Raw genomic sequence first — 27,757 nt, 5'->3', positions numbered from 1 at the left:
GGCCGCCCGCGGGGCGTCGCCTGGGACTCGGCCGCGGCCGTGGGGGGCGCGCGGGGGTGGCGGCGCGGCGGGCCCGGGGGCGGCGCGGGGGCACGGCGGGGCGGGCGAGCCCACGGTGCGGCGCCCCCCGCGCCCCCCGCCCCGCCCCCCCGCCCCCCCCCGCCCCCCGGCGACTGCGGAGAATGAGCGCCCGGGGCCGCCGAGCGCCGCCGGAGCAGAAGCCGCGAGGATCTCGGGCCGGTCCCGCGCGCGACCATGTCGGTGGCCTTCGCGTCCGCCCGGCCGCGAGGCAAAGGGGAGGTCACGCAGCAGACCATCCAGAAGGTGGGCCGGGGCGCGCGGGGCCGGGGCGCGCGGGGCGGGCGCGGGGCGCGAACAAAGCCGGGGCGCAGCCGCCCGCCGCGACCCCGCCGAGCCCCCCGCCGCCCGCGCCCGCTCGGCGGGGGTGGGGGGGACCGGGCCGGGGGTCCGCCCGGCTGGCGGCGGGGAGTCCGGGTGCAGGGGGTGGGGGGTGGCGGGGGACGACCCCGCTCCGCCCGCCGCTCGGCCGCGGGGCCCGGGCCTGCGAGGCCCCCGCGGGGGCGTGGGGGGGGCGCCGCGGCGGCGGCCCGGAGCCCCTCCCGGAGCGCGCGGGGCCCGGGGTCGCCCCGCCGGCCGCGCTGCGCCGCCCTCCCGCGCGGGTCCGGCGCCGGCAGCGGACGCCCGGCGGCCCCTCAGCGGACAGAAACTTTCCCGGCCGGCTCTCCAGCGTCCCCGCGTGCGGAGTTGCGGCTCGCGGCGGGGCCTGCCCCCGGGCCTGACGCTCGCGGCCCGGCGCCCTGCATTTTCGCGCTCCTGCTCAGAAGGCGCTTCCCGGACGAAGGCGGCGCGAGCCGTCCCCGTCGAGGGTCCCCTGCGTCGCGGGCGGCCGCCCTGGTTTCTCCTTCGCCCTCGGGCTTCTTGGGGCCGCGTCCGCCCCGGTCCCCGCTAGCAGCCCCCGAGGGGCCCCGTCCTCCAGGCCCCGCCAGGACCCGGGGACCTTGTCGTCCGCTGCCCGCCGGGGCCGGCTCTGGCGCGGGTGTACGGCCGCAGGCGGTGAGCGGGAGAGCGGCCCGGCAGCCGCGACGCGCGGACGGAGAAGCGCGCGGTTTTCTGTTCGCGCGCCCGGCGCGGCCCAAGGGCTTTCCAGGTCTTAGTCTCGCGTAACGCTTGGCGACGGTGACCGTCGTGCCTGTCAGACGAGGAGCCCGAGACCCGGCGGCGCTTCGTGCTTCGCGGGGAGACGGTCGCGGACAGCGCGCTTCCGGCAAGACGGTTCCGGCGCGCGGCGCTCGGCTGCGCAGAGGCTCAGAGGCGGCTCGGCCCCAAGTCCAAGGGGGTCCCCTGGCAGTTTGGCTTTCTGGAGCCCAGACGTCATGGGCGCGGTGACCGGTTCCGCAGCTGCCTTTGGCCTCACGGTCCTTCCGTTGTTTGCGCTGTGCCCTCGCCCCGCGAGCGCTCCCCCAAGTCTGCAGCAGAAGCGCGCGGCGGGCCCTGCTCCCAGACGCCGGTCCGAGAGGGAAGCGCGCTGTCCGTCCCTCGGGTCCGGCTTGGCCGCTCGGCCGCTGTGCCCGGCGGGGTGAGCCGGCCCGGACCTGCCTTGCTGGGCTGCCGCCCCGGATGCAGCCGGGGCTCCGCGGGGCAGGCTGCGGGGCTCGGAGGCGCGCGTCGTCCGCTCACGCGTGGAGGGTTGGCAGAAGCCGGGCTCCTCTGGGGCCAGCGTGGTCCGGCCGACCGGGAAGTAGCTTGACCTTAGGGCGCATTTGAGCAGGACTTTGTCGGGTAAACTGCGCCTCAGCCTTGAAGGTCCAGTCAGGTGTCCCCTCCCTCACCCTGTCCCGGCAGTAAGGTGGCGAGCGTAGCACCCAGACCTTTGCGAGTCACTGAGTCATCCCTCGTCTGTGTCTAGCCTGGCGCTGTGCCGGGTGCATTCGGGGCTCCGGGCGCTCGGGAGCGCGCGCAACCGCCATCCATCACTGGAGGTGTCGGGAAACCAGAGGTGTGCGTTTTCCGGGGGCTGCTGTGATGTCCTCGTAAACTTAGTGCTTTAAAACAGCGGAAATGGAGGGCGCCTGGGTGGCTCCGTGGGTTAAAGCCTCTGCCTTCGGCTTAGGTCATGAGCTCCGGGTCCTGGGATCCAGCCCCGCATCAGGCTCTCTGCTCAACGGGGAGCCTGCTTCCCCTCCTCTCTCTCTGCCTGCCTCTCTGCCTACTTGTGATCTCTGTCAAATGAATAAATAAAATCTTTAAAAAAAAAAAAAAAACAAAACAGCGGAAATGTAATTTCTCACAGTCTGGGGACCTGATGTCCAGAATGTAGGTGTTGGCGGGTTGGTGACTTTCTGGGCTCTTGGGGGGGGATCTGCTATATATTTTTCTCTGAGTTCCTGGTGCCACCAGCATATAGACGTGTCACCCCCATCTCTGCCTTGGTCTTCCCGTGGTGTTCGTCTCTGTGTCAAATTCCCCTCTTCCCTCGAGGGGTCAGTCACAGGGCTTAGGGCCCACTCTTTGTCCGTCTGATCTCACCTGCAAGGATCATTATCTCCAGCTAAGGCCGCGTTGGCAGACACTGGGGCCGAACACTGAAACACAACGCCCTGAGGACCACCGTGTAACCCCGGACGGAGGGCATGGGGGGCAGCAGTACTCCAGACTAGGAAAACCAAGGTGCAAGAGTAGGAGGGATCTAGAACATCGAGGGCGTTGCAGGTGGTCTCACACATGGCCTGTGTAGAAGCGTATGAAAGATTGAAGGAATCAAGGGTGGTCGCACTGGTGGCCTGCATGGAGCAGGTCATGGGACCAAACCGGGAACGGCGGGGAGCGCCAGCCGGAGCGGCGGAGCCTGCCCTGTGTGCTGCCGTCGTTTCTCCGTGGTGACCGACACGGCTGCGCTGCAGTGGGAGGCGTAGGCAGGACCGCCCTTCTCTGCCAACCACAGGGAATGGGACTTCGCCAGGGTCCCTGAAGGGGAGATGGGCAGTGTGTCCCAGCAGACTCCAGGGGTCCCCATACCTGGCTTGGTGGCCTGCAAGCCGGGATCCGCCCTCACAGCTCCCCCTGGCTGGGGCCGCCGGAATCCCTGCTCGCAGGCCCGGGAGGGCTGGGGTCGCGGTCCTGTCCACAGGCGGTGGGGCTGGGCGTGGGCACAGCAGAGGGGGCCGTGCGCACCGGCACTTGGCTGCCTGCAGAGCCCTCCTCGTTGCGGGGCACACAGCGGTTGCTTAGTGAATGTCAGTGTCGTCCGTTACTGCTAGTGCTGGTTTTCTTAATCCGTTTTCTTGGCTAGAGAGTGGCCAGTGTCCGTCTCTCCGTGCGCCCAGCTGTGTGGTGGGGAGGCGGGCTCTGCGGGAGCGGGACGGAGCTGGTAGACGTTTGGGCCCCGGGGCTGTTGCCAGTGCAGGTCCAGTGTGGGAAGGTGAGACGCGTGAGGGCAGGTGCCCTGCCCAGGCTCTGAGTCCGGGGCCCCGTTGGCCTCCAGGGGCCCAGAGGGGAGGGGTGGCCACCGAGACTGGGGGCGGTTGCCGTGTGCTCCCTCAGACCTGAAATTTGTGTTAATGAACGCGGGCTGGTTCGGTAAGGAGAGTGCAGTGACCTGTCCCCCGACGGCAGGTGGCCCGTGGAGGCCAAGCCCCGCCTTGCTGACCGACGGTCTGAGGCGGCTGGGACGTCCCCTCCGCAGGGGCAGTAGGCGGTGGTGCGGGCGGGAGCACAGGCGGGGGGTGGGTGGCCCCGAGGGGCGGCCGAGCCCTCCCGCCGCGCGCCCCTCCGGAGACAGGCTGCGCCCCGCCTGCTGCCCGGGCCCCGCAGAGCCCCGCAGAGCCCCGCAGAGCCCCGCAGGCCCGCAGGCCGAGGAAGCATTTGAGGGAAGTGCGGGGCTCGCGTCCGCGGGCGCGCGGCGCTTTTCCTCGCCGTAGCCGAGTGTGCAGCTTCGAGGCGGACGGACGGGCAGCAGCCGGGGTTTGCCACAGGACGCTAACGGCTGGTCCCCCAGGGCACCCCCGGGGCTCTGGCCCTCCGCCCTGACCCGTTCCCCTGCCCCGTGTGCTCGGGACTCGGAGCCCCACGGGGGCAGGAGTCGGGGGGCCCGGCCCGATGGCCCCGCGTCCTGCAGGACCTGTGAGGGGGTCGGGCCGGTCCTTCCTGCCTGACCCGCGGAGCGCGCCCTGACGGCCGCCTGGCGCCGTGAGCGTGACTAGTCCGAAGGCTCCAGGGAGAAGCTGCTAGATGTTGCTGCACAGAGGGGTCTCGTAACTCAGTCCCGCGGCGCTCGGCCCGGCCGGTTCCCGTGCAGAGGGCGCAGCTCCGAGGCGGTTCCTGTGCCTGTGCGCGCAGCGGTGCTGGGAGCGGGGCCGCCGCAGGCCGGGGCGTAGAGGGCGACGACGGAGCCCACGGAGCCGCAGGGGAGCTTCCCGGACTCCGATCTTCTTCAGACTTAGCCTTTCTGCGCCTCATTTCCTCGGCTGTAACACGGGCGACGCTGTGAGTTCCTCCCAGGCTGTGCTTCTGGCTGAGCCAGGCGACGGGCCCAGGAAGGCGCTGGGCAGCCTCCCTTGACCGGAATTTATCCGTGTCGTCTGAAACGGTGTGAGGGGCCCTCCCGGATGGCAGGTCACGGGGGCGAGTCCCGGGTCGTACGGACAAGAACACGGGGCCGCTGCGCCCTGGGCCAGACGCGTGCGAACGGGGCGCCTTTGAGGGAACACGCGCCTCTCCCTTGCGCACGGAAGCTCTCAGGAAGCCGCGCGGGCTTGCCGCCGGTGACCGGCATCCGTGCGCGCTCGCAGCCCTGAACACGGGAAGCGACTCGGGAAGCGACTCGCGCGTGCCCTCAGGAAGACAAAAGCGTGTTTGCTGTCGCGGTCACGTTAAGTGCGTTTTGCCGTGTCCTTAGTTTTTGGAAATGGGCCGCGGGGGTCGGACACAGAGCTGGAGCCACACGGCAGGGCCAGCTCCTCCCGAGAGCGCCTGGCACGTGCGCTTGGGTTTTTTTTTAAACCCGTACCCCGAATTCACATCACGTCGCATCCGTTGCTGGGTCCCACTGGCTTTCCTCAGTGGAGTCTGACGCCACTTGCTCTCGTGCGCTCCCCGGTGGCTGCGGGTGGAGGGGGCCCTGGTCCAGGAGCGGCGTGGCTGCCCGGGGCCGGAGCTGGCAGGGGCGGCGGAAGGGCCAAGTGCTGATTCACCCCCTGTGATGCTCACGCGGCTGTCGTCCGCTCGGCCAGGGTCGCTCCCGCTCCCTCCGCAGGCTGCTCCTAGGAGCTTCCCTCGAGTGTCCATCCACCGCGTGTTGTGGGCGGCGAGCACTGTGGCCCTTTTGTGTAGCAGCAGCAGGTGTGAGGCTGAGCGAATCTCACGTGGGATTGTTAGGCAACTTAGGAGCTTCGGGCGCCATGCGGTGGTACCTTATTTGCTGATACAGAATCACCTCCAACAAGACGTCAGAGTAGAAAAGGACCAGCATAGCCAGAAGGAAGAACCTGCTCCACCTGTACACACGGTGAGGGAGGCATATGTCCACAAAGGAGCAGAGGCTGTCTCAGCCTGATGGCTTTGGGTGGGAAGATCAGAGGGGCAGAGATGGGAGAGAGACCCCAAGACAAGGATCTCACCGCCACTCACCAGCCATAACTCACTGTTGACCTCACCACTGGCCCCTCCAGATAGTATTGCAAACCTCCTGGGTCATCTCGCCTCAGAAGGTCCTGCTGAGGATTGGTCGTGTCTTATCAGGAAGCCTCCCCTCAGGATCAGGTCATCCCTCCTCAGAAAGTCTTGCTCAGGATCGGTCATACCTCCTCAGGAAGTCTCCCCTGAGGATCAGTTCATTTCTCCTCAGGAAGTCTTGCTCATGATTGGCTATCTCCTCAGGAAGCCTTCTGTTGAGATGGGTTCATCTCTCCTCACAAAGTCTCGCTCAGGACTGGTCATCTTTCTTCAGGAAGACACCCCCCCACACACACATCTTAGGATAGGTAATTTCTCCTCAGGAAGTCTTGCTCGGGTTTGGTTATCTCTCCTCAGGAAGCCTTCCCTCAGGATCAGGTCATCCGGCCTCAAAGCCCTGCTCCCGATCACGACTCCTCAGGAAGCCTCCCTTCAGGGTCAGTCATTTCTCTTCAGGAGCCTCCCCTCAGGGTCAGATCATCCCTCCTGAGAAAGTCTTGCACAGGATCAGTCATGTGGCCTCAGGAAGTCTCTCCTCAGGATCAGTCATTTCTCCTTAGGAAGTTTTGCTCAGGATTGGCTATCTTGTCAGGAAGCCTTCTCTTGAGATCGGGTCATCCCTTCTCATAAAGTCTCAACTCACACCACACCCCACACACACACCACACTCACACCCCCACACACATACACCCCCCTCAGGATAGGTAATTTCTCCTCAGGAAGTCTTGCTCGGGATTGGTTCTCTCTCCTCAGGAAGCCTCCCCTCTGGATTGGGTCATCCCTCTTCAGGAAGTCCTGCTCGTGATGCATTGGTCATCTCTCCTCAGAAAGGCTCCCCTCAGGATTGGGTCATTCCTCCTTAGAAAGTCTTGCTCAGGATCAGTCATGTCTCCTCAGGAAGCCTCCCCTTGAGACTGAGTCATCCCTTCTCAGGAAGTGTCACTCAGGATGGAGCATCTCTCTTCAGGAAGACCCCCCACACACACAACACACCTCAGGACAGGTAATTTCTCCTTGGGAAGTCTAGCTCAGGATTTGTTACCTTTCCTCAGAAAGTCTTCCCTCAGGATCAGTCATTTCTCCTCAGGAAGGCCCCCCTCGAGATTGGTCATGTTTCCTCAGGAAGCCTCCCCTCGGGATGAGGCCATTGCTCCTCCAGGTTCACCAATTTCTGGCTTGTGTGAAAGAACTCGGTGCCGTGGTTTCGCAGTCCATTCTTTGTTAGCATCTCTCTTTGTCCTCAATGTTTTTGGCAAACTGGCCCCCCGGGAGAAAGTTCTAGTCTGGAAAGTCACATCCTTTAGTTCTGAAGAAACACTGAACAATTTTTTGAATGAAATTTCTCCATGTATTTTCTTTCCAGAAGTTTGGGAAGAATAGTTCCTTGCCACTTGGATTGTTTTTCTAATTTTGTCATCTTTTCTGTTTTCTATTTCAGTCTTTTTAATCTGTTTTCTAGGAGTTTTCGTTAGTTTTGTATTCCAGCCTTTTCACTGGTGGGTTTTTCTTTTCTTTTTTTTTTTTTTTTAAGACTTTATTTATTTATTTGAGAGACAGAGGTCACCAGTAGGCAGAGAGGAGGCAGAGAGAGGGGAGGAAGCGGGCTCCCCGCGGAGCAGAGAGCCGGACTCGATCCCAGGACCCAGAGACCATGAGACCGTGACCTGCGCCCACCGCAGAGGCTTAACCCACTGAGGCCCCCCAGGCGCCGCCACTGGCGGTTTTTTGCCCCGGTCCGCACAGAAGCGGCCCCGGGCCCTGTTCTGTGGGGTCCGTGCTGTGCTCGGGGCTCGCACTGGCGGACGCCGTCTCCTTCGCTGCAGGGCTCGTTACCGGCCCTCGGCGGTTCTCCGTCCTGCGCGGCCCGCAGGTGCGCCCCGTGGCCCCGGCGGCTCCGGGCGGCTCCCGGGAGCCCTGGCCCGGCTGGGGGGCGCGCTCGGGCGCGGGCGTGGTCCGCGGCGTCCGGGGCGACCCTGGGGCCGCCCTTCCTCGGACCGACTCGCGTGCCTCCTGCGGGAGCAGGGCCTCGTCTGGGCGCCCGGTGCGGCTGTCTCCTCGCTGGAGCCCGGCTGCTGCCCCCCAGTTCCGGAACCTGCGGCCGCCGCCGTCTCGGCTGCGCGGTGAGGGCAGCCGCGGCCTGTGCCTTGCTCCCCGGCGGCGCCGGGGTCGGAGCTCGGGGCCTCCAGTGGGCCGCCCTTCACCCGCCTTGGCCTGGCCTTCTGTCCTGCGTGTTTCTGACGTCGTGGCGATCGTGCTCTGTCCCTTGATTTTTCCTCTTCTCGCCCTTCGGGGCGAGCGTGTCCCCGTGCCCCCAGGACGTGTGGGGACCGTGCCGACGGCTGCCGCTGCCGTGGGCCGCACCCTGGGCACCACGCGTCTGGAGCGCCTGGGGCAGTTTCGTCCCCCGCCTGCGGCGCAGAAGCCGGGGCGGGGGGCCGGACGGAGAGCCTTGGCGCCAGGGGTTGGGTCCTTCCGGGCCCTGAGCCCCCCGAGCCCCTCCGCCTCTCCCACCTGGGCAGGCTCCTGGCCTCTGCGGAAGTCACGGAACTGGGGGTGCGCGCCCACAGCCGGGGAGGACAGAGCTCTTAGAGCAAGAGAGACCGAGTCCTGGGTCCCAGAGGCAGGGGGCAGGGGTGGCTCATATGGGGCCTCCCGGCAGACTTGGCCTTGGAGGGGGGCCCTCTGCCCTCAGCCCCCCACCTCCGTGGTCGGGCTTGGGCCCCAAGCTCCGTAGGACAGGACTCTGAGGTCCGAGGGCAGTGCCCGGGGAGAGAGGGTGTGTGTCCTCCTGCCAGTGGCAAGTGGGTGGGCCCCTCCTCTGGCTCAGAGGACCACAGAGCTGCGCCTGCCCGGGAGAACCTGCGTTGCGGTGACCAGGCACCGTTTGTTGGGGGCAAAGGCCTAGATGTTTCCTTTAGCACAGGTGTCTGAATAAAGAGCTTTTCGTGGAAAGCAGCGTTTGCTCTGGGTCCAGCCTTGCTCCTCCTCACCGAGGACAGAAGCCGGGTCCAAGCACTGGTGGTGAATGAGCCGAATCTTCTGTGCGCGACCAGGCGTGCCCCCGCCCCCTGCCCTGGCCATGCCTAGTGCCCACCAGTCCCCGGCCGTCAGGGCAGGCTGCCTGGTCGTACCCCCTCCCCTCCGGTGCAGCCCTCCCGTGCTTCCCCTGCTCCCGTCGGACCTCCCCGTGCTTCTTCCCTCGCCACCTCCAGGGTGTCCCTAGGCTGTCCCTAGGGTGTCCCCCCACGGGTCAGTCCCAAAGAGCTGGTGTTTACTGGGCTTTGTGATGCTCTGCGGGGCTGGGAGGCGCCGCTTGTGTGGCCACGGTGTGGGGCCCTGCGGGCAGGAAGTTGGGGCTCCTGTGTCCCTCCCGCGCACTCCAGGCCCAACCTAGCCGGGCGGACCGGACGCTCTGCGGTAAGGGTCCTAGAGGGCAGGTCCCGTGGACTGTGGGATTTCCTCTGCCGAGCGCAAGACCCAGAGCCTGCCCCTGGGCTTGCGGAAGGTGGACCCTGGCACGTGGGAGGCTGTGCTTAGCCCGGGCTGTGGGATGTGTTCAGTCCTGCTGGCCGGGCTGGCGTGGCAGAGTTCCAGGCCTCCCTTATGAACACCCGCACGCCGGTGACTGTCGCCGGCGTGCACCTGATGGAGCACCTCCCGCAGGCGGCCTATCGTCCGAGTCGACCGGGCACCGCAGACGCGTGTGTGGCCGTGCTCACGTGTGCTTCCCCCGCAGATGCTGGATGAGAACCACCATCTGATCCAGTGCATTCTGGACTACCAGAGCAAGGGCAAGACGGCCGAGTGCGCCCAGTAAGTGACCAGCGGGCCACGGCGGTCCCCCTCAGAGAATGGCACTCCAAGGAGGGCAGAGGGTTTGGAGGGAGACGCAAGTGTGGGTGGAGAGGGGACTGCTGGTGGACACACCAGGGGACCGTGAGCTTCTCCGGGTAGGACCCCAGGTGACCCCCAGGGCTGGATTCGGAGCAGGAGCGCGAGCGCCAGCCGTCCGAGCCCCGCACAGTTTTGACATGTGTGAGCCACCGCCACGCTGGGCTCTCCCCGTATCCCCCCGGCCTGTTTGGGGGAGCCTTTTCAGGGGTGCGGAGGTATCGAGTCAGCCCGGTGTCAGGGTCCGATGGAGTAGGACTTGTTTTCTGGCATTTCTTCCTGGTCTCCCTTAGTCTCTGTCTTGTGCCTCCTGCCCGCCTCCCCACCATTCTCTGAACAGACCTGCTGACACCCCCCTCCTTGGCCACCACTGTGGGGTCTTTCCACGTGTTGTCATCAGACAGGATCCCGCTCAGGACTCAGGCTGGACCTTGGTCCCTGTCTGGCTCTGTCCTAGACCACAGTTCGCTCTCTCACCTGTCCTGTCCCCGGGCAGTGTCAGAGGTCTGTCCCTCCGGGGGCTTGGCTACGATGGGCCTGCGGGCCCCTCTGCCTCACCGCGTGCCCCTGACCTGCAGGTACCAGCAGATCCTGCACCGGAACCTGGTCTACCTGGCCACGATCGCAGACTCCAACCAGAACATGCAGTCCCTGCTCCCCGCCGTGAGTGCCCGCAGCCGGGGGCCGGGGGCCCGCCCTAGCCCAGCACGCTCAGGCGAAGCTTCAGGCTGCCACCGGGGGGGGGGGGGGGGGGGGGGGGGGGGGGGGGGGAGCGGAAGTCTGAGCACGTCACCTGCAGTGACCAAGTCACAGATAGGCACGGGGGAAGGGGTCGAGTGGCCAGCGAGCAGGCTCTGAAGTGGACTGTTCAGAATTGTGACTTCAGTCTCTTTAGCCAAGTGAGGTGACCCCGAGGCTTCAAACCTAGACGTGGTGGGAGGCGGGACCGGGGAGGACAGGAAGTGCTGCGGGATGAGCTGTTGGTGTGGGGCGGGACCGTGCACAGCTCTGACCTCTCAGCAAAACCGCAGTCCCCAGTGTGGGGACGCAGTGCGGGGACACTGCAAATGTCCGTGTAAACGGTTTTTTTCTGACTTTTTAAAACCCATTTTCCCAAAATCAAATTACTGCTGTGAAGACAAGGTCCGGTGGTGGCCGCCTCCCGCACCGGGGACAAGAAGGCGCAGCCCTCGGAGGGCCCAGCCCATGCTGGCCGTGATGCACAGGGAGTTCCAGGACAACCCTGTCACCGGGAATGGCTTATCTCTCGATGTCCCCAAGTCCCCTGGAGAGTTACATCATAAGTGCCAGGAAGTGTTTTACTGATAAAATCATTAAACCAACATGATTGGCCTATGAAATTGCGATTCCTCACCCCAGAAGCCACAGCAGATCCTGGTGGGAACTTTGTCTTCTTGGCCGGGTCTAGGCAGCTCATGCGTCTGAGGCTTCAGAGCTACGGTTTGGTCTGGATCCGGGAAGTGAGGGTGCAGGGGTCACTCAGTCCCATGCCCCCTCCACACCAGTCAGAGTGGGGCATGCAGTAGGCAGGGCACACAGAGAGGAGGAGCAATGGGAATGCCAAGGCTAAAGCACAAGGCGGTCTGTGCAAAGGCTCTGGGGCGTGGGGTGGTGTGGATGAGGGGCACACAGAATCCTGGCCAGCCGAGGGGTGTGGAGTGAGTTGAGATGAGGGCAGCTCAGTCTGGTGGGCTGACGAGGTGGTTCGCTGTATCCCCAGGGGCCCACCTTTGAATCTCTGAGTACGTGTTGATTTAAGTTCTGAATGTTCCCACGAGAATGCTTAATGTGTCGTGCCCTTGGCCTGAGGTCATCCAGCATCTCCCATCCAGCTGATCAAATGTGAGAGCCACAGGGGGTTGTAGACGTTTGCCGGGTGGCCGTGAAACACAGGTAGATCTCACAAGCTGCCCGAGCCCTGGAGGGCTTCAGGTGCTTATTTTCTGGGTTAACCACGTCCCTGTTACCTCCCTGTCTCCCTCAGCCGCCAACCCAGAACATGAACCTGGGCCCCGGAGCGCTGTCCCAGAGCGGCTCCAGCCAGAGCCTGCACTCCCAGGGCAGCCTCAGCGATGCCGTTGGAACGGGCCTGCCTCCGTCCTCCCTCATGCAGGGCCAGATTGGCAACGGTGAGTAGCCCTGAGCCCTTCGGGGCTGGGGATGGCTCCCGGCAGCACGTACGCTGCGCAGGCTTCTGGGTGACCGCTGTCTCAGTAGGGTGCCCCGTGCCCTGCAGAGCCTCACGGGGGTCCTCCCTCCTCCTGAGGCCCTGGCTGCCGGTCTGCTGCCGTGCCCGGGCGCCCGAGCATGGGGGGGTCACCTGCAGAGGGAAGCCAGCACTCCAGATCCTCTTCTCTGCTTTGATACTGTCAAATCACAGCCACATCCAACGTGTGGGGTTCCACGTAGATCTTTTCAAACAAGAACAGAACGGTTCTCTTGGAGCAGGAACTGTCGCTAGCCATTGGGAGCTGTCCCTGCGAGAGCAAACCAGCGGGTCCTCTCCTCGGTCAGCGCGCCTGCTTGTTTCTTCGCTCAGCACTTGACCGTCACTTCATTCGGGCGCTGTTGGCCATGGGCTAGTCTCTGTCCCTGCGGTCACGTGAAGGAACTCTGGGTGTCTGGCAGCAAGGCCAGGCTTCCATGGGGTTGAGGCCCTCCCTGTGCTCCTGGCAGGTCCAAACCACGTGTCCATGCAGCAGACAGCCCAAAGCACGCTGCCCACCACCTCCATGAGTATGTCCGGCAGCGGCCATGGCTCGGGGCCCGGCTACAGCCACTCAGGACCCACCTCACAGAGTGTGCCCCTGCAGGGCCAGGGTGCCATCGGCAACTACGTGTCACGGGCCAACATCAACATGCAGTCCAACCCAGGTACTGCCCTGCTCAGCCCTGGGGCACCCCCCCAACCCTGGGACGGTCCCTGGGGCCCTCTGAAATGTGTGCACACTGCACACAGGGTCCTGGGGCCCTTCTGAAGTGGGGGGGACCCTGGGGTCTGAGTTTCCACTGTTTCCTGTGGCAGCTCTGGGGAGGGCTCTGACGAGGGGCAACACATCTCCTCCTCAGGGGACAGAGTCAGGCTCACTTGGGATAGGGGGCAGTGTAGGCAGGTGCAGGCCACAGACATGAGCACTGGGTACCATCGGGCCCAAATGCACATGTCCCAGAATGCCAGACACTAGGGTTCAGAGGCTTAATACGGAAAGGGAAAATGTGTAGTATCTCCTTAGTGTATTTTTATTATCAGTTATATACTGAAAGTAAGAGTATTTTGGGTATATGGAGTCAAATAAAACATCTTACTAAAATAGATTGCACCTGCTGGCTGCTGTTGTTGACAGGATTCTCCTCAGTGCTGCCCCAGCAGGTTCTGAGCAGGGGCGGCATCACCGGAGGGCAGGGGGCAGAGACCGCCCTCCAGGGGCCTTAGAGGCCCAGGTCTCCCGGGTGGACACAGGCCTGGCTCCCTGGGAGCAGCCTTGGGGGTGCGGGAGGACAGGACTGGCGATTTTCCAGTGTGTGGGGGCAGCCCGGGAGCTGAGGTCTGGGTCCAGGAGAAGGACATTGTTGGGGTCTGGGGTGCGGGGTCAGGGTGCCTCCCAGGGAGCTTCTCGGGGTTATTCGGGTCTGTCGTGTCGCCCAGTGTCCATGATGCACCAGCAGGCAGCCTCGTCCCACTACAACTCGGCGCAGGGCGGCAGCCAGCACTACCAGGGCCAGTCGTCCATCGCCATGATGGGCCAGAGCGGACAGGGCAGCACCATGATGGGCCAGCGGCCCATGGCGCCCTACCGGCCCTCCCAGCAAGGTACTGCCCACGCCACGCCTCCTCCCCGAGAACCTGGGGTGGGGGGCTCTGCACGGTCCTTAGCATCGAGCAAGGGCTGGGGGGTCTGGAGCTGTGTGGGGCTCACGGGGCGTAGAAGGTTGAGAGCCCGTGCTGCTTCTAGAGGCAGACCTTGCTTGAGTTGCTCTAGGGGCTGGAGTCGGGCGGGGCGCTTGTATTTATAAGTTCCAAGTCTCGGGTACCCGGGTCTGGACGTGGGGGAGAATACCCAGGCGGCGGGGGGTGGGGGTTATCTTGTGACGTGAGTGTTCTGAGTTAAAGTCGCCCCACGTGCTGTCCACCCCCAGGGTCGTCCCAGCAGTACCTGGGCCAGGAGGAGTACTACGGTGGCGAGCAGTACGGCCACAGCCAGGCCGCCTCGGAGCCCATGAGCCAGCAGTACTATCCCGATGGTGAGGCCCACACCCACACTGTGCCGTGACACCGGGCACCTCAGCGGCTCCCAGCTGCTGCTCTCTGGTCACTCCTGTTTGGACGCGTCGCCCAAACTTCTGCCAGCAGAGCCCCCACAGGCCCCTTGCCCGAGTGTGTTTGGGGATGAGGGTGGGCAGGGCTGGTCTCAGGCCATAGCTACTCACAGATTCAAGGCCCCTCATCCCCTTCCCCGAGACGCAGTAGGGGTTACGGCTGGGATGAACAGGTGCACGAGACAGTTTCCTAAGAGGGACACCAGTGTTCTCGTGAGATGCCTGCAGGAGGGCGGCGCCGCTGAGCCGCGTCTGCTGCTTTCATCCCGTGCTCACCTGTCAGTCGCTCCTTGACAGTCCCAGGCTTGGAGGTGGTTTTCAGAGTGGTCCTAGAGGGCGGGGGCATTTGGGGAGGAGGACGACACAGGGCAGGGAGCACATAGGAGGTAGGGGGTAGCAGCGCCCCTGCCAGGGAATGGTGACAGAGGCCTCCTGAGGGCGCAGGGTGCACCCCAGCGGGTGCCCCCAGGAACCCGCGGCCCGGTGGCAGTGCTGGCAGAGCTCCTCACGGGGCAGGTGCTGACACACCCTCTCTCCTTTATACACCGTGCTCCGCGGGTCCTCACGCCCAGCCCACACGCAGGGTGGCGGTCGGAAGCCCCTTCCTGGGCTTTCTGCAGGGAGAGCGGATGCAGGTCCGGCACAGGATGCTCTTGAGCCAGCAGCGCTGCCCGTTGGGTTCCCGGCCGCCCGGGCCTTCGCTGACGGCACGCGGCCTCTGTCTGCCGCAGGGCATGGCGACTACGCCTACCAGCAGTCGTCCTACACGGAGCAGAGCTACGACCGGTCCTTTGAGGAGTCCACACAGCACTACTACGAGGGCGGTAAGCAGCGCACACAGCTCGCCGTCGGTCGCGCGGACGCAGCCGGCGGGGGGGGCTCCGGGTCCGAGTCACCTGCCGAGGCTGCACATGCAGGTGGCGCGTCCCCGTTCATGTCGCGGGGCGGGGGGGCGGCTGGACTGGCCGCGTGGGGGTGGCAGGGGCCAGACTCCACCGTTGGGCCCGGCTGAGCCGCTTGGGGCCCGTGAGCTCCGTCGAACCCCCTCCAGAGTTCCAGACTCAGTGGGAAGGTTCAGCCCCCACGCGGCCCCGAGCCAGCCGGGCAGGGCCTTTGGAGCGTGAGGCCTCTTTGGTCCTGCCCGGCCACTTCTTCGGACACCTGCTGGCGTGGTAAAGCCTGCGGCAGCCCCCAGCCCCCACCAGCCTTCCTCAGTGGAGCTGCCCCGGGGGCTTTCTGGTGGAGGTGAGGTGAGGTGAGGTGAGGCAGGCAGCGGTGAGAGAACCGGCTTCGTCAGCAGAAAGCCAGTGACTAGCTCGCTCCCGGTCCCTGCTGGGAATACTCCGCCCGCCCGACATCCGGCCTCCAGCGTGAGGTCCCCACACACACAACTGGGAAGAAACCTGCACATTTGCTTCTCAGCGGGGCCCCCAAACTGCGAAGGTACTTCCCCCGCCCTTGGGAGACCCCAAGAGAGGAAAAAACCTTAAAGTCCCAGGCAGCGGGGCGCAGCGGGCTTGGCCCCAGCTTCCTGGTCCGGGTGTCCAAAGTAGGGACAGGGTGAGGGTTGGCAGCAGGGCCCTGGAGGAAGGAAAAGCAATAAAGGTGAAACAGGCAGCTTGGGAATCCAGATGTTTTTGGTGGCTTTTTAAAAGAATTATGCTAAAAATACACGTTACCGCTGGGGGCGTTTCTGAGCGTGCCTGTGTGGCAGGAAGCCCATTCACACCGCGCAGTCACCGCCGTCCGTCTCCCGGACTTGCTCCTCTTCCCAGACTGATCTTAGGGCCCCGTCAGACCCTGGCTCCCCGTTTCCCACCCCAGGTGCCCACCACGCCACCATCTGCACATGATGAGTCTAGGTCCTTAACGTCCGTGGGACCCTGCAGTATTTGCCATGCTGACTGGCCCGGCTCGCTGAGCAGGAGCTCCCCTCGGTTGTGCGTGCCGTAGCAGGTGTCAGGCTGAGTTGTTTTCTGTTGCGGGGCTGCACCGGAGTGCGCGCATCCGCTCAGCTGTCGACAGACACCTCCAGGTTGCCTCTGTCTCCCGGCTGTTGGGAACGCTGAACGTGGGTGTGCAAAGCTCTCTTCGAGTCCTGGCTTCCGTTTTTTTTGCATTTACATCCAGAAGAGAATTATGGGTCATAGGGTGATTCTGTGTTTAGTTGTTTAAAGAACTGCCGTACGGTTTTCCACACGAGATTGGTTTTTTACTTACAATGCTAGGAGGTCATAGGGCATCTGGAGACTACAGGAGAATCACCCAGAAGGCTGTGCTGGGGTCAGTTACGAGTGTTCCCCTGCAGCGGCTTCCCACGTCCACACATTTGGTACCGCTCAGGGACACGGCTCAGACCCAGCCTTCTTTTCCTGGGGAGTTTGGCTCCGAGACCCCGAGACGGCGCGTGCCCGGCGCAGTCACCGGCAAGCCAGGTCTTCCCCCTGACCCCAGCGGCAGCCCACGTCGGCCCCTCCTTTCTCAAAGCTGCTGCAATGACCTGGCTGCCACCCCTGGCTGAATTTGGAACCCGATGGTGGGTATAGAACCAGAGAACTTAAACATCCCAACCGCCTCAAAGTAAAATTATTCATGCGGGACTCGATGTTCCTTATTATTTTTAGGAACTGGTTAAGTGTTGGCCCTTCATGGTGAACAGGTAACGCTTTCCTTGTGCCTTCTCAGTCACCACAACTGCCCTTGGTCTTGCCTTCTGTTAACAACCACCCTAAGGTCCCACCGGGGACCACCTTGGCCCTTCCCCCATCCACACAGGTGCCCCAAATGCTCTTCCTCTCCAGTGGAACCTCAGCTGCTTTTCACGTCCGCTGCCCCTGGGGAAGACAGGCCTCAGCGAGTGTTCTCTCTGTGTGCCTCCCTCCACCTCATCTTGGGCTGCCCCCAAGATGGGACCCTGGCCCATGGCAGCTTTGCAGGTGCCTGGCTGTGACGGACGGCCGGGGTCACCGGCGTGAGTACAGGAGGTTCGAGGGACCGCAGGCTGACCAGGTAGATTGGGTGCGCTCGCGTATCCGCGCTTCTGGGTCCCAGCCTGCCGGGAGGAGGTGAGCCGCCCGGAGCATCTCCCTGCAAACACACCCCTGCCAGCCCTGCCCTCTGTCCCCGGATGCCTGTGCGCCGCCTTCCCCGCCCGCAGGGGGCCTCGGCTTACCACTGCTTTATTCAGGTGAGGGTCCGAGGCAGAAATGACTTCCCCAAAGACAAGCCTCGGACGTGCACTTAGCCTTTTGAACTTGGAAGTGCACATTTTTATTCCTTTGTTTCTGGGTTCCGTGTTCTTGTCTTCCGTAACTGACGGAAAATTTGCGGGAACACTTAGCTCTTCGGAGGCAAGCGTGGCAGATGGCACGGCTTCCTCCTGAATCTGGAAGCGTTTTGTTCCATCTCGTTAATGGGACCTGTGGCTGGGACTCCACGTACTCGTCGAACGAGGTCAGGTCTCCCCACGGTGGGCAGCATTGCCAGGCCTTGTCGCGAGGCGGCTGGTGTCGTGCTTTGAGAAGACAGTTGTGCCCAAGTGGCCTGTGACCCCGTGGAGGTGGAGGGTTTCGAGTGGAAGCAATGAGGGGGTGGACCAAAGCCCCAATAAAAATGTTTCCTGTAAAGCCGCTGGTCCCACCACGGGATGAGGAGGTTTGTGGAGCACAGGGGGCTGGTGCTGGGGTCTTCACAGGAGGCGGCATCTGACAGGGACCTTGTGAGGTCCCACAGAATGAGAGGCCGCTGTCCTGCAAGGGCCGGCGCCGGGAAGGGGCCAGGTTGCCGTAGGCCAGGCCGGGCGGAGTAAGAGGTCAAGGGGCCGACTGAGCCAGGTAGACACCGCTCGCCAAGAGGGGTCCTGCCAAGCAACCCACGGCAGCTTGGGCGTCCTGCTGTACTTCCTGGCTGCGAGGTTTGCCACAGCAAAGCCTGGAAGGAGCCCGTGTCCCCTGTGCCGTGCCCCAGGCACCGAGTCTGTTAAAAGACACGGAACTCCCTGTGGGCTGCTGTGGCAGATTCTTCTGGGCTGGGCCATGTGCTCAGGCCAGGTGTCGAGGAGGAGGGTGTCAGGGGAGCCGCTTCCTGTGTGAGACCGTGGCTGTGGGTGGGGGACGGGGCTGGGGAGCCGGCAGGGCTGGAGGTGGCCTTCGTCCCTGAAACTCTTGAAGGGGGGCCACATTCGCTTTTACGTTTCCGTCACATGAACGTATTTGCCTGTGCAGAAGCTAAATTTAGAAACGATAAACGTTACCAGTTGTCACTGAAAATCAAAGTGGCCTGACCTTTTGGCCATCCAGACTCATCCACACCCCGAGCCCCGTGGTCACAGCGCTGTCCTCGGGGTCCCCAGGGTCTTGCCCCAGAGACCGGCGTGCCCCCCGTGAGTAAACGTCCAGACCAGTGGGGACGGCGGCTGCTTCGGGATAGCCCGTGGTGTCCCCAAGGCACAGCCTTGTTTCTAGAAGTAGTTTTATCAAACGCATCAGTGAGTCACTGGGCTGTAGCTCCTGGTGGCGGCTGAGTCTGGTGGCTCCTTTGTGCCCACGTTCCTCAAGCGGGCCCCCTGGCTATGGGGTTTGGGTCCGCGGAAGGGAAGATCTTCCATGGTGCGTGGGAGCAGAGCCGAGGTTCTCCGCGGCACCCCGCTCACATCTGTTGTGTACCTACTGTGTGCCAGGCCGTCGGCTAGGTGCACGTGACTGAGCTCCTGAATCGGTTACCATGAAAAGAGCGAAAGGGTGTGTAAAGCTGAGAATATGCAGAGTGACCGACCATCTGAGGCCCCGGAGAACTGCTCTGCAACTCGGCCGTGGAGGTCTGCTGGCTGCGCACCACACCCGGGGTCCGCACCGCCCCGCCGGGACCGCACCGGCTGGAAGGAAGGAGTCCCTCAGAGCTCGGGACCTCCCAAGGCAGGGAGCAACTGTGGAGATGCAGAGGGTATGCAGGGTCAGCAGGGAGGACGCGCCCTGGAATCAGAGCATATGCTGTTCCTCGTGGCTGCAGTTCGAGTCCCCATGGGGTGTGCAAACCTTTACGGCGACGGCTCAGGAAGGCTGCTGCTTAAAAACGACGTCTCCAGGATCTGGTTTGTGTGTTTGTTTAAAGATTCATTAATTTAGTTGACAGAGAACACAAGTAGAGGAAGCAGCAGAGGGAGAAGCAGAGAGCCCGATGTGGGACGCGATCCCAGGACCCTGAGATCATGACCTGAGCCAAAGGCAGACACTTAACCCACTGAGCCACCCAGGTACCCCGGGACATGTTTTGATTTAAAAGAAAAATATAGCCAACTATAGTAGTCCTCTTCCCCGACGCAGGGTCAGAGGGGTCAGATGCTCCCTCCCGCTCGTCCCCTGCCCCCGTTGCTCGGGTCACATCATTCCATCAACACCGGAGGGTGAGCCCAGGACCAGAAGGCGTTTCCAGAGCCAGAGGCCACATTCGCACAACTTTGGTCACTGCACATAGTGAAGGCTGTCTTGTGGCGTCCCTGGTTCCTGACACTCCCTGGCTGTGCCCCGTTCATCACTGACACCTGACCGCGGGTGCGTGCGTGCAGAGGGGAGCGCACGGTGTGTGCAGGCGTGGCCCTGCCCTCGGCTTCTGGGGTCCACGGGGTCTGCAATGGATCCCCCACAGAGAAGGGGGCTCCTGTGTCCTTTCTGGGCCGGCCAGTCATCTGCTGTGGGGTGTTGCAGTCAAGTGACGGCCCCTTGTCCCCTCCACGCGCCTCCTTCTAGAGAAGTGGGTTTGCATGAATTGGGGACAGGACTTACTACAAATTGAAGACACAGTAAAGGCTATTCCAAAGAAAACGACACTAGACTTTAATTGGTCTTTTCGCGAAGGTGTTTTGAGAACCGTGAGTGGGATGTCACTCCCACAGTGCTCTGGAATGGCAGCCCCCGCGACCTGCATCCAGATGTTTGCAGGCAGGGTTTACCGGTTGTTCGTGCTGCCCACTCAGGAACGGTACGGCGGTGCCCTCCCTGCTTTCCTCAGCCACGCTTCCTGCCGTGGGCTTTCTTCCAGATGGGGCTTTGGGCACAGATGCTGACTGGCTAGATTTTTAAAAATAAGGTGTTTTGGGTACACCTGACTGGTTCAGTCACTGGAACATGTGGCTCTTGATCTTGGGTCCATGACTTCGAGCCCCATGTTGGGTGTAGAGGTTACTTAAACTTTCAAAACCTGTAGAGGAAAATATCTGCCTCACGTGAACTTACAGTAAGCGGTCTCCAAGGAGTGTCCTGGTAGCCACTGCTCACCTCAGCGTGTCCATCAGCCATGGACTGGAACATCCCTGCGTTTCCCTTCTGGAGTTCCTGGGCCATCCCGGACTGCCGGCTCCCGGGTCTGAGTGCCGGCCTCTGCGCCACCGGGCGGTGCGCCTCAGTCCCCCATCTGTACAATGGACACGCATTTGTGCTTATCTCATGGTGCTAAGGGAAGCATGAGGGGTACCTGTCACCTGCTTGGGATGCACGGTGGCCTGCAGTCACGTTCTGTATTTTCCTTACTGGTGAGACGGTATTTCTTACTGGCTGACCTGCCGGCCTCTCCAACGAATAACCCTGCAGGAGTCAACACCATGAGGCGTGCGTGGAGAACACCCTGGGGGTCACTGCGCTCTACGGATCTCAGTCCAGGACCGTCGGGGTGTGTCTGTTTCCGCTCCCACACCGCACTGTGCCTTTTAGCTCCGTCCTCAGGGGCGCGTTTTTAGCTGTCTGCAGGTTCTGTTACTGGGATCTTTACACAAGCAAAACCGTAGTTGATCAGAGGCTGAAACGTGCTTCCTTCCGAGTTGCTGCTGCAGGCATGCTGCCCGGCTGTCCTGGCGCTGAGGGCTGTGTGGCGAGGTGCTGCAGACGGGGCCGCTGAGCGCAGCAGAAATCACTCTCTTAGCTCTGGAAGCCCAAGGGCCGAGATCCAAGTGCAGCAGGGTTAGTCCTTCTGGAGGCTCAACTGGAGGGTCCGCCCCAGACCCTCTCCCAGCTTCCGACAGGCTCCAGCAGTCCTGGTGTCCTTGGCTTACTTCGCTATCCGCTTTGGCCGTCGTGGGGCTTTGTCCCCAGGTCCGTGTCCAGGTGCCCTCTTGCGATAAGCAGCCCATTCTAGTCAATGCAGCAGGCCCTGACCTGTTCGCATCTGCGGAGAGCCTTTGCTAAAGCATGTGCACAGGTACGTGACGTGGGCTTCAGCGTACTTTTCGGGGGTGGGGGCACAGTTCAACCCAAAACACTTGTATTAGCTTTAAATTGTGTTAACGGTGTCACTTCGGCTGTACCTCCACATTCGAATCATTGTGAAAAGAAGATCTTGAAGCAGTTGAGCTGGTCCGGGGCTTTTCCAAGGGCTCCGCATCGTGAGTGGCGGGAGGAATGCCTCCGTGCCCAGAAACGCACTGTGTGTCTCCTTCCCCCCGCAGGAAACTCGCAGTACGGCCAGCAGCCGGCGGGGTACCAGCAGGGCGCAGCCCAGCCGCAGGCAGGGTACCAGCAGCAGTACTCCAACCAGCAGACCTACCCCGGGCAGCAGCAAGGCTACGGTAAGAGGGGGCGCCTCCCTGTGCAGGCCCCCACACACGGTCGCGCTGCCGCTTGCACAGTGGACGCTTAGTCTGCTTCCTTCAGAAGAGTTTTGGATTTCCTGCAAAGCTGTGCAGCTAGTGCAGAGAGGTGCCCTGCTGTCCGCCTCGCCCGACCGCGGTGCCACCGTCACAGCTCAGCAGCTCCCACCGGCACGCTGCCAGGGACTGAGCGCACAGTTCATTCAGCTCTCACTCGTGTGCCTGACTGTCCTCCTCTGTCCCGGGACCCATCTGGGATCCCCCGTGGCACTGAGTCTCACGTCTCCTTAGGCTCCCCTAGGCTGGGACCGGACCTGGGAAATCCTTGTCCTTCTGGACCTTGGCGGTCGTCAGCAAGACGGGGCAGGTGTTTTGTAGGACATCCTCGGGTTGGGCTTGTCTGAGGTTTTCCTCAGGATGAGACTGGGCCGTGGGCTTTGGAAAGACCTCACGGGGGGCAAGTTCTTCTTATCCCATATCAGCATGACTGGCCTCCGATGTCGACCCCAGTCCCTGGTCCCCCGCCATCAAGTTATCCCTTCGTGCTCTACCTTTCCTGATCTTTGGAATCAAGCCACTGACCCCAGCCCACGCTCTGGAAGGAAGAACTGGAATTTCTCTGTAAGGCAGAGTAATTAATGAATGATGAGTTATTAAGCATTTATCAATATGTACTCTTTGCATTCAGTTTACACAGCGGCTTAGATCCTAGATTTCTCTGTTTGATTCAGATCGTTCAGCTTCGCCTTTAGGGACCCGGGGCCCTGCAGGCCCTTCGACGTGCTCCCATCCTTTTGTTTTTGAGCATCTCCTTGTTCTCTGGGACCACGGCACTCTCGGTGCTCTAGCCCTAGAAGCAACATGTCTCCCAGGTGCTCTGGGTCCGCCGATGGGAGAACAGTGTTAGGGACCAGGGGCCGTGGTCAGGTGGGCATTTTCTGAGCCACACGGTCACCTAAGACAGCCCACGTATGGGTTAGCGTGGCGGCAGCTTCTAGAAGCACACACCCGCTCGCTGGCTTTTATTCACCCTGTGAGGCTTCCCTAAAGTGCCCGAGGGCCAGCGGGCCTTCATGGGCTCTGCTGTGGAGCCTGCCAACAAATACTATTCTCCAGGCCCGTGGGACAGAGAAGTGGACAGAGGGAGCTTCTCGGGCTACAGTAGTAACAAGGGAAGAACCCCGCCCACTGGAGATCAGCGGAATGCAGGCTCTGTCTCACTGAGGGCCGTCCTGCCCGGATAGTTGCCTGCACATCTGCCCGGTCCTCTGTGGGCCTCGTCCTCCCCAGGCAGATCCACCTGAAACAGTTGCTCCGGCCCCCAGCCTTTGGGTCGGTCTGCCGAGAGCCCCAACTGCAAGAGGCTCTCCCCGTGCTAACCCGCCCCCAAGATGCACACGGGCTGCGATCCCCAGAACCCGGGGTGCTGGGGGAGGGCAGGAGGGGGAGGGGAGTTGTACTTCTAGCTGCTGCCGTCACAGGACAGCTGCCTACTGTTGCCACCACGTGATGACCGGGCATGTGGTTAACATTCAGAATACGTGCCGGAAGCCGTTGTTATGACCTGAAGAGTAGGTGATTGGTTCGTCAAAAGAGGGAGTTCCGGGAGCGCTCATAGAACACGCACGCGTCTCCCCCTGAAGCGTCCGGGTGAGACGTGAACAGGAGCCTCCCTGCTCCGGCCTGCGCAGAGCTGGGCCCCGTTCCTTCCGGAGCCGCGGGCCCTGCTGCAGGAGCTCATGCGGGCGGTGGGGCTCTGCCTCCACACCTCGGGACCACCCTGGAGGCTCTGGAAAAATAAGGTGGCAGGCAGGGCCCCCCTGCGTGAGGTGTCTTCCTGGGCTCACCGGTGCCGGCAGCGCGTTGCGGGGAAGGGGAGCCGCAGTTTCAGGTTCTTGTCCAACCTGTTGCAACCATGACTCATTAAATAGCATCTTTTGAGCAATTACTTGGCCTTTATTAGTTCTTTCCAAAGGCTTCACCTGAGTTTCCACGGGAATGCCCACGAACAGCAGCTGCTGTGGTACTTAATGGGAGGGTTTGCAGCGACCACCAGGGCGGACTCGCCACTGCCAGGAAGCCTGTGAGCCCAGCCGGGCCGCAGGGGGCCCGCCAGCAGCCTTGCTCCCACGCTCAGTGCCCTCATGCTGGGGGGACTGTGGGTTGAGGAGGAGCGGGCTGGGGCTTCAGGTGCCCCCGAGGGTCAGGGCGCGTGCTGCCTCGTTCTCACGGTGCCGGTATGCGCCCTCAGGGCCGGCCCAGGGAGCTGCCTCGCAGTACTCCGGCTACCAGCAAGGACAAGGCCAGCAGTACGGAAGCTACAGGGCATCCCAGACGGGCCCGTCCGCCCAGCAGCAGCGGCCTTACGGCTATGAGCAGGCAAGACCCGGCGCGTCCGTGGAGACATGACGAAGGTTTCCCTCATGATCGCGCGGAATAACGCGTGAAACCAATTGGCTGCCCAGCTCCCGTCTAGAATTCTCTGAGCCCGCGAGGGTTTGAGAAATCACCTTTGCACGTACACTCACCTGGGTCAGACGTGGCTGGCTGAGTGGCTCCGGCCTCAGAGCCCCAGCTCAAGTTTGCATCCAGCCCTGCTGCTGGCCCCTGGCAACGTGGCGGGGGGCGGGCGGTGCTTACTGGGGGAAGCTGGTGAGGAGCCTCACTGACCTGGTTTCAATCCTTAGCCACAGGCTTGGACAATGGCTTTCAGAGAGCCAGCGACTGCCTTGCCCTACAGCTCTAGGCAGAGAGCTGTTGGCTTGCTTGATTTTCATACCTCCTTCCGGCCCTAATCCCAGGTTTGCGGGGGCGGGGGGGGTCCTCGCTGCCACTTTGACTCGTGACTCGGGAAGTGTAACATGTGTTTTGGTCTCTTGCAGGGCCAGTATGGAAATTACCAGCAGTAAGGAACGAGCAGTCTTGTTAGAGCCTTGCGGTGGCCTGTCCCTCCGGGGATGGTCGGGCCAGTGGCAGTTCTGATGAGCTATGACCTCTCGGTCGCCCTTCCGCCCCACGCAGCGTCTGCATGTGACGCGTGCACATTTCATGCTGGGTGTGATGCCGAGTGTGCACCGCGGGCGAGAGACAGCGCTTCGATGGTGTGACATATCTGGTGCTGTGTATAGTATTGTATGTCCGTACAATGGAGAGGTTGTCTCCTTTTTGTCTCCCCTCCTTGATGTTTCTAGCTAGCGTTAGGGATCCTTTTGTCATCAGCGTTCCGTGCCCAGGAATGGGGCACAGCGACAGGATGCCACAGTCCACGTGTTCACATAAGCAGGCCTCGGGTCTGACTCCTCACACACTTGTCGTAATGTGGGTTGTAAACTTGTCTCTCACTGGCTACACCACAGCTGGACACATGCCACAGCCCCTGGATGGCCACCTCTTCCTGTGCCTCAATGCGGGGTGCATCTCCTATGTTTTGGGTCAGTTTCTGTTACTCACTGAAAAGGATAAATACGCTTTGTTTGGCTGTGAACAATCTTTCCCAGAGCTTCTGTGCTCACACGCTACCTGTGTCTCTTGCCAATTGTGTTTATCCAAAATGTCCTGTTTTTGTACTAAAAAGTGAAGAGGGATCAATGAGTATATTCCAAATAAACATACAATTAGCCTAACCCAGGGAAGGAACGAGGGTCGTTTCTGAAGGAAAGACAGAGCAGTTCTCTGAAATGACCGGCATTGGCCCTTGTTTCTCTGATGGTCGTTTTTAGGATTTGAATATTTGATATGCCCAATTCTAAACTGATAAAATATTTATACCAAACTTCCCAAACAGTTGGCAAGTTGTTTGTTTTATATCATTTCTTTTAGGACCTACTTGTTCAGATCTCCAAGCAAGCGTCCTTTTTCTTTTATAGATATCTGAAATTCAGATCTTATTTTTAAAAAGAACCCCACAAATTTTATTGTGTTCTTCCTAATGAAAAGGGTTTTATATGGGGAAATTTGAGTAAATTTTACATTCCTAGGACATTAAATCCCACTTAAATTCTATACAAATGGTAAAGACAGCTCAGTTGCGCAAGCATAGTCAAAGGAAAAACCCAGTATTTCACTGATTAGTAATACAGACATTCTGGCAACTTTTACCTGGACAGTAATACCCACGTGCATACTTTAAAAACATCTTTGGATAAATGCTGACATACTTCTAAGAACAACCAAGAAAATTTAAAGAAAAAACAAAAACAATTCTTGGCCTATCAGGTCTGCTGAAGATGATTTTTTGAATTGGTAAGTTTCAGAAATGTTTTAAAAGTGTAATTATTTATCCAGAGCTGTTGAATGGTTTACAGTTTACAAGGTATTTTATGTTGTTTCTCTTTTGTTTTGTTGCTTGAATGAATCCTGACAGTCAACACTGGGAAATATGGGGGCAATTACTGTTCCCATTTTACAGATGAAGAACCGAGGAACAGATTAAAGATTGCCCCAGATGAGTACCGCTCCTATTCTAGGCTTTTTCCCCTCTTCTGTTGGGATAGAATCACACATGCTGGGATAGGAGTGTTCATCTTAGAGGCATATGGGTTTTAAAAACTCTTGATACTGGTAAGGGCTTAAAAATATGTATTTATGTTAAATCAGTGAACTGAGAGTTCTTAATTGCTAAATGACACAGACATTAGCAATTTCATTTAGGGAGGTGTCTCCCTCGCTTTTGTTCTGATCTTTCTTGGCAGTTTTCATAGAACTAATTTGCAAACTCAATCGGGGACTAAAATTCCCCATTGAAAATGTTAAACATTCTAGATAACTGTGAAAGTCGTTTTATTTTTATTCCTTGCCAATCTGCAAATATGCCTTTTATGTGTGTGTGTGTGTGGTTTTTTTAAGTGCTGTATTAATACTTTTTGAAAGAAAAGGACACTTGAACTTATCCCAAAACTTCAATCTGAAATGTCTTACATTAAGAATTTCTTGAATGTTGTGTATATATTTTAAAAAGCACTTTGTGAAATAGTTTGTACATTTATTTCCTAATTTATACATGATTTTTGGTATTAATATATTTAATGATTAATAACAGAATGTTTATTTAATGTGTTGTCCATTTTTATGTAGTATTGTGGGGGAAAAGCGATGCCGGCAGTTCTTTTTCATTAAACGTCTTCTGTCTTCTCTGCTGTAATATGTTTGCAAAAGCTTAGGCCGAAGTGAGCTGTTTGTGCGGTGTGGTCGGTGGTGCTTTGTTGTCTGGGAGGCCAGGGGACACGCAAGGGAGACCTGGGTGTGGGCGCTCCTTCTGCTGTGCTGTCCCTGACCCCCAGCAGGTCGAGGACGGAGACGTGCCCACGGCGTCCGGAAGGGCGGCCTCACTCCCAGCGGCCGCGGAGCCCCGCCCGGCCGCGCCGCGGGACTCGAGCTGCCGGAAGGTTCCGCCAGCGTTTGTGCGCGCGGGCGCTCCGGGCGGGCACCGCCGCGCCGTCCCCCTTCATCCCCGTGAGTGGAGCAGGTCAGTCCGTCTTACTTGTGAGCACAGCACATTTTCTGGAAAACATGCTCTCAGTTCGCTCCTTTGCCGTCCGTTTGGCGCCCGTCAACTGCTTCTGATTTGGTGTCATGTATGAATAAACTGGTTCTTCAAAACCGCCCCAAGCAGGGAGTTTCTGCGCTTTGTGTTCGGACCAGCAGAGCAGCGCCTGATCCTGCAGGGGCGGTGGGCTCCTGTCTGACGGGGGCGGGGGTCGTGGGGCAGCCGGTGCCCGAAGGCAGGTGCCTGTCTGGCGGGAGGCGAGTGTCTGAAGGCGGACGTCCGAGTCCGTCCGACGGGAGCAAGTGCCGGCCTGACGGGGCAGCCGGGGTCTGACGGCGGCGGTGGGTGTGTCTGACGATGGCGGCGACCGCCTCACAGCCGGTGTCTGAGCGGGTGATGCACGTGTGTCCGACGACAGGAGGAGCTCGCGGGCAGCAGGTGTCTGTCGGCGGGGAGGGACGCGGGTGTGCGTCCGAGGACAGCGGCGGCTGACGGGGAGGGCGGGTGTCTCCTGCGGGAGGCCGGCGTCTGTCTGAGGGCCAGCGTCTGTCTGAGGAGGCCGGCGTCTGTCTCAGGAGGCCGGCGTCTGACAGACACAGCCGGGGTCCGATGGAGGCGGGTGTGTGTCTGACGGGAGCCGGCGTCTGTCTGAGGAGGCCGGCGTATGTCTGAGGAGGCCGGCGTCTGTCTGAGGGCCGGCGTCTGTCTGAGGGGGCCGGCGTCTGTCTGAGGAGGCCGGCGTGTGTCTGAGGAGGCCGGCGTCTGTCTGAGGGCCG

The 27,757-nt window shown here is 61.0% G+C and overlaps 1 protein-coding gene across 8 annotated transcripts; it reads left to right on the top strand.

Moving 5' to 3' along the window:
• Positions 1 to 147: 147 nt before the first annotated feature.
• On the top strand, positions 148 to 25,026 carry SS18L1 (SS18L1 subunit of BAF chromatin remodeling complex). 8 transcript variants are annotated; one of them, XR_004287381.1, is made up of 11 exons: positions 148 to 324; positions 9,428 to 9,504; positions 10,161 to 10,245; positions 11,588 to 11,732; positions 12,280 to 12,477; positions 13,250 to 13,414; positions 13,741 to 13,845; positions 14,652 to 14,744; positions 16,149 to 16,456; positions 16,545 to 16,579; positions 16,722 to 18,852. XR_004287381.1 is itself a non-coding variant. In XM_032350153.1 (11 exons), exons 1-11 carry the CDS (start codon positions 256 to 258, stop codon positions 24,403 to 24,405), a joined length of 1,212 nt encoding a protein of 403 aa, XP_032206044.1. In that variant the 5' UTR covers positions 149 to 255; the 3' UTR covers positions 24,406 to 25,026. The 8 variants fall into 8 exon arrangements, 7 of the variants coding, with proteins under 7 accessions (XP_032206047.1, XP_032206043.1, XP_032206048.1 ...); XM_032350153.1 differs by lacking the exons at positions 16,149 to 16,456; positions 16,545 to 16,579; positions 16,722 to 18,852 and adding exons at positions 21,356 to 21,475; positions 23,748 to 23,875; positions 24,379 to 25,026 and having other exon boundaries at positions 149 to 324; XM_032350156.1 differs by lacking the exons at positions 16,149 to 16,456; positions 16,545 to 16,579; positions 16,722 to 18,852 and adding exons at positions 9,646 to 9,715; positions 21,356 to 21,469.
• The last annotated feature ends 2,731 nt before the right edge of the window (positions 25,027 to 27,757 follow it).

This window comes from Mustela erminea, chromosome 7 (genome assembly GCF_009829155.1).
Source record: "Mustela erminea isolate mMusErm1 chromosome 7, mMusErm1.Pri, whole genome shotgun sequence".
Classification (NCBI taxonomy): Eukaryota; Metazoa; Chordata; class Mammalia; order Carnivora; family Mustelidae; genus Mustela; species Mustela erminea.
The sequence above is the reverse complement of the archived record's forward strand: the minus strand, read 5'-3'. Positions and strand labels throughout refer to the sequence as shown.

Coding starts and splice junctions, on each gene's coding strand:
- SS18L1 (XM_032350152.1), top strand. CDS start 256: ATGTCGGTGGCCTTCGCGTCCGCCCGGCCGCGAGGCAAAGGGGAGGTC. Junction 12,478..13,249: donor CAACATGCAGTCCAACCCAG/GTACTGCCCTGC, acceptor CGTGTCGCCCAG/TGTCCATGATGCACCAGCAG. Junction 13,846..14,651: donor CCAGCAGTACTATCCCGATG/GTGAGGCCCACA, acceptor TGTCTGCCGCAG/GGCATGGCGACTACGCCTAC.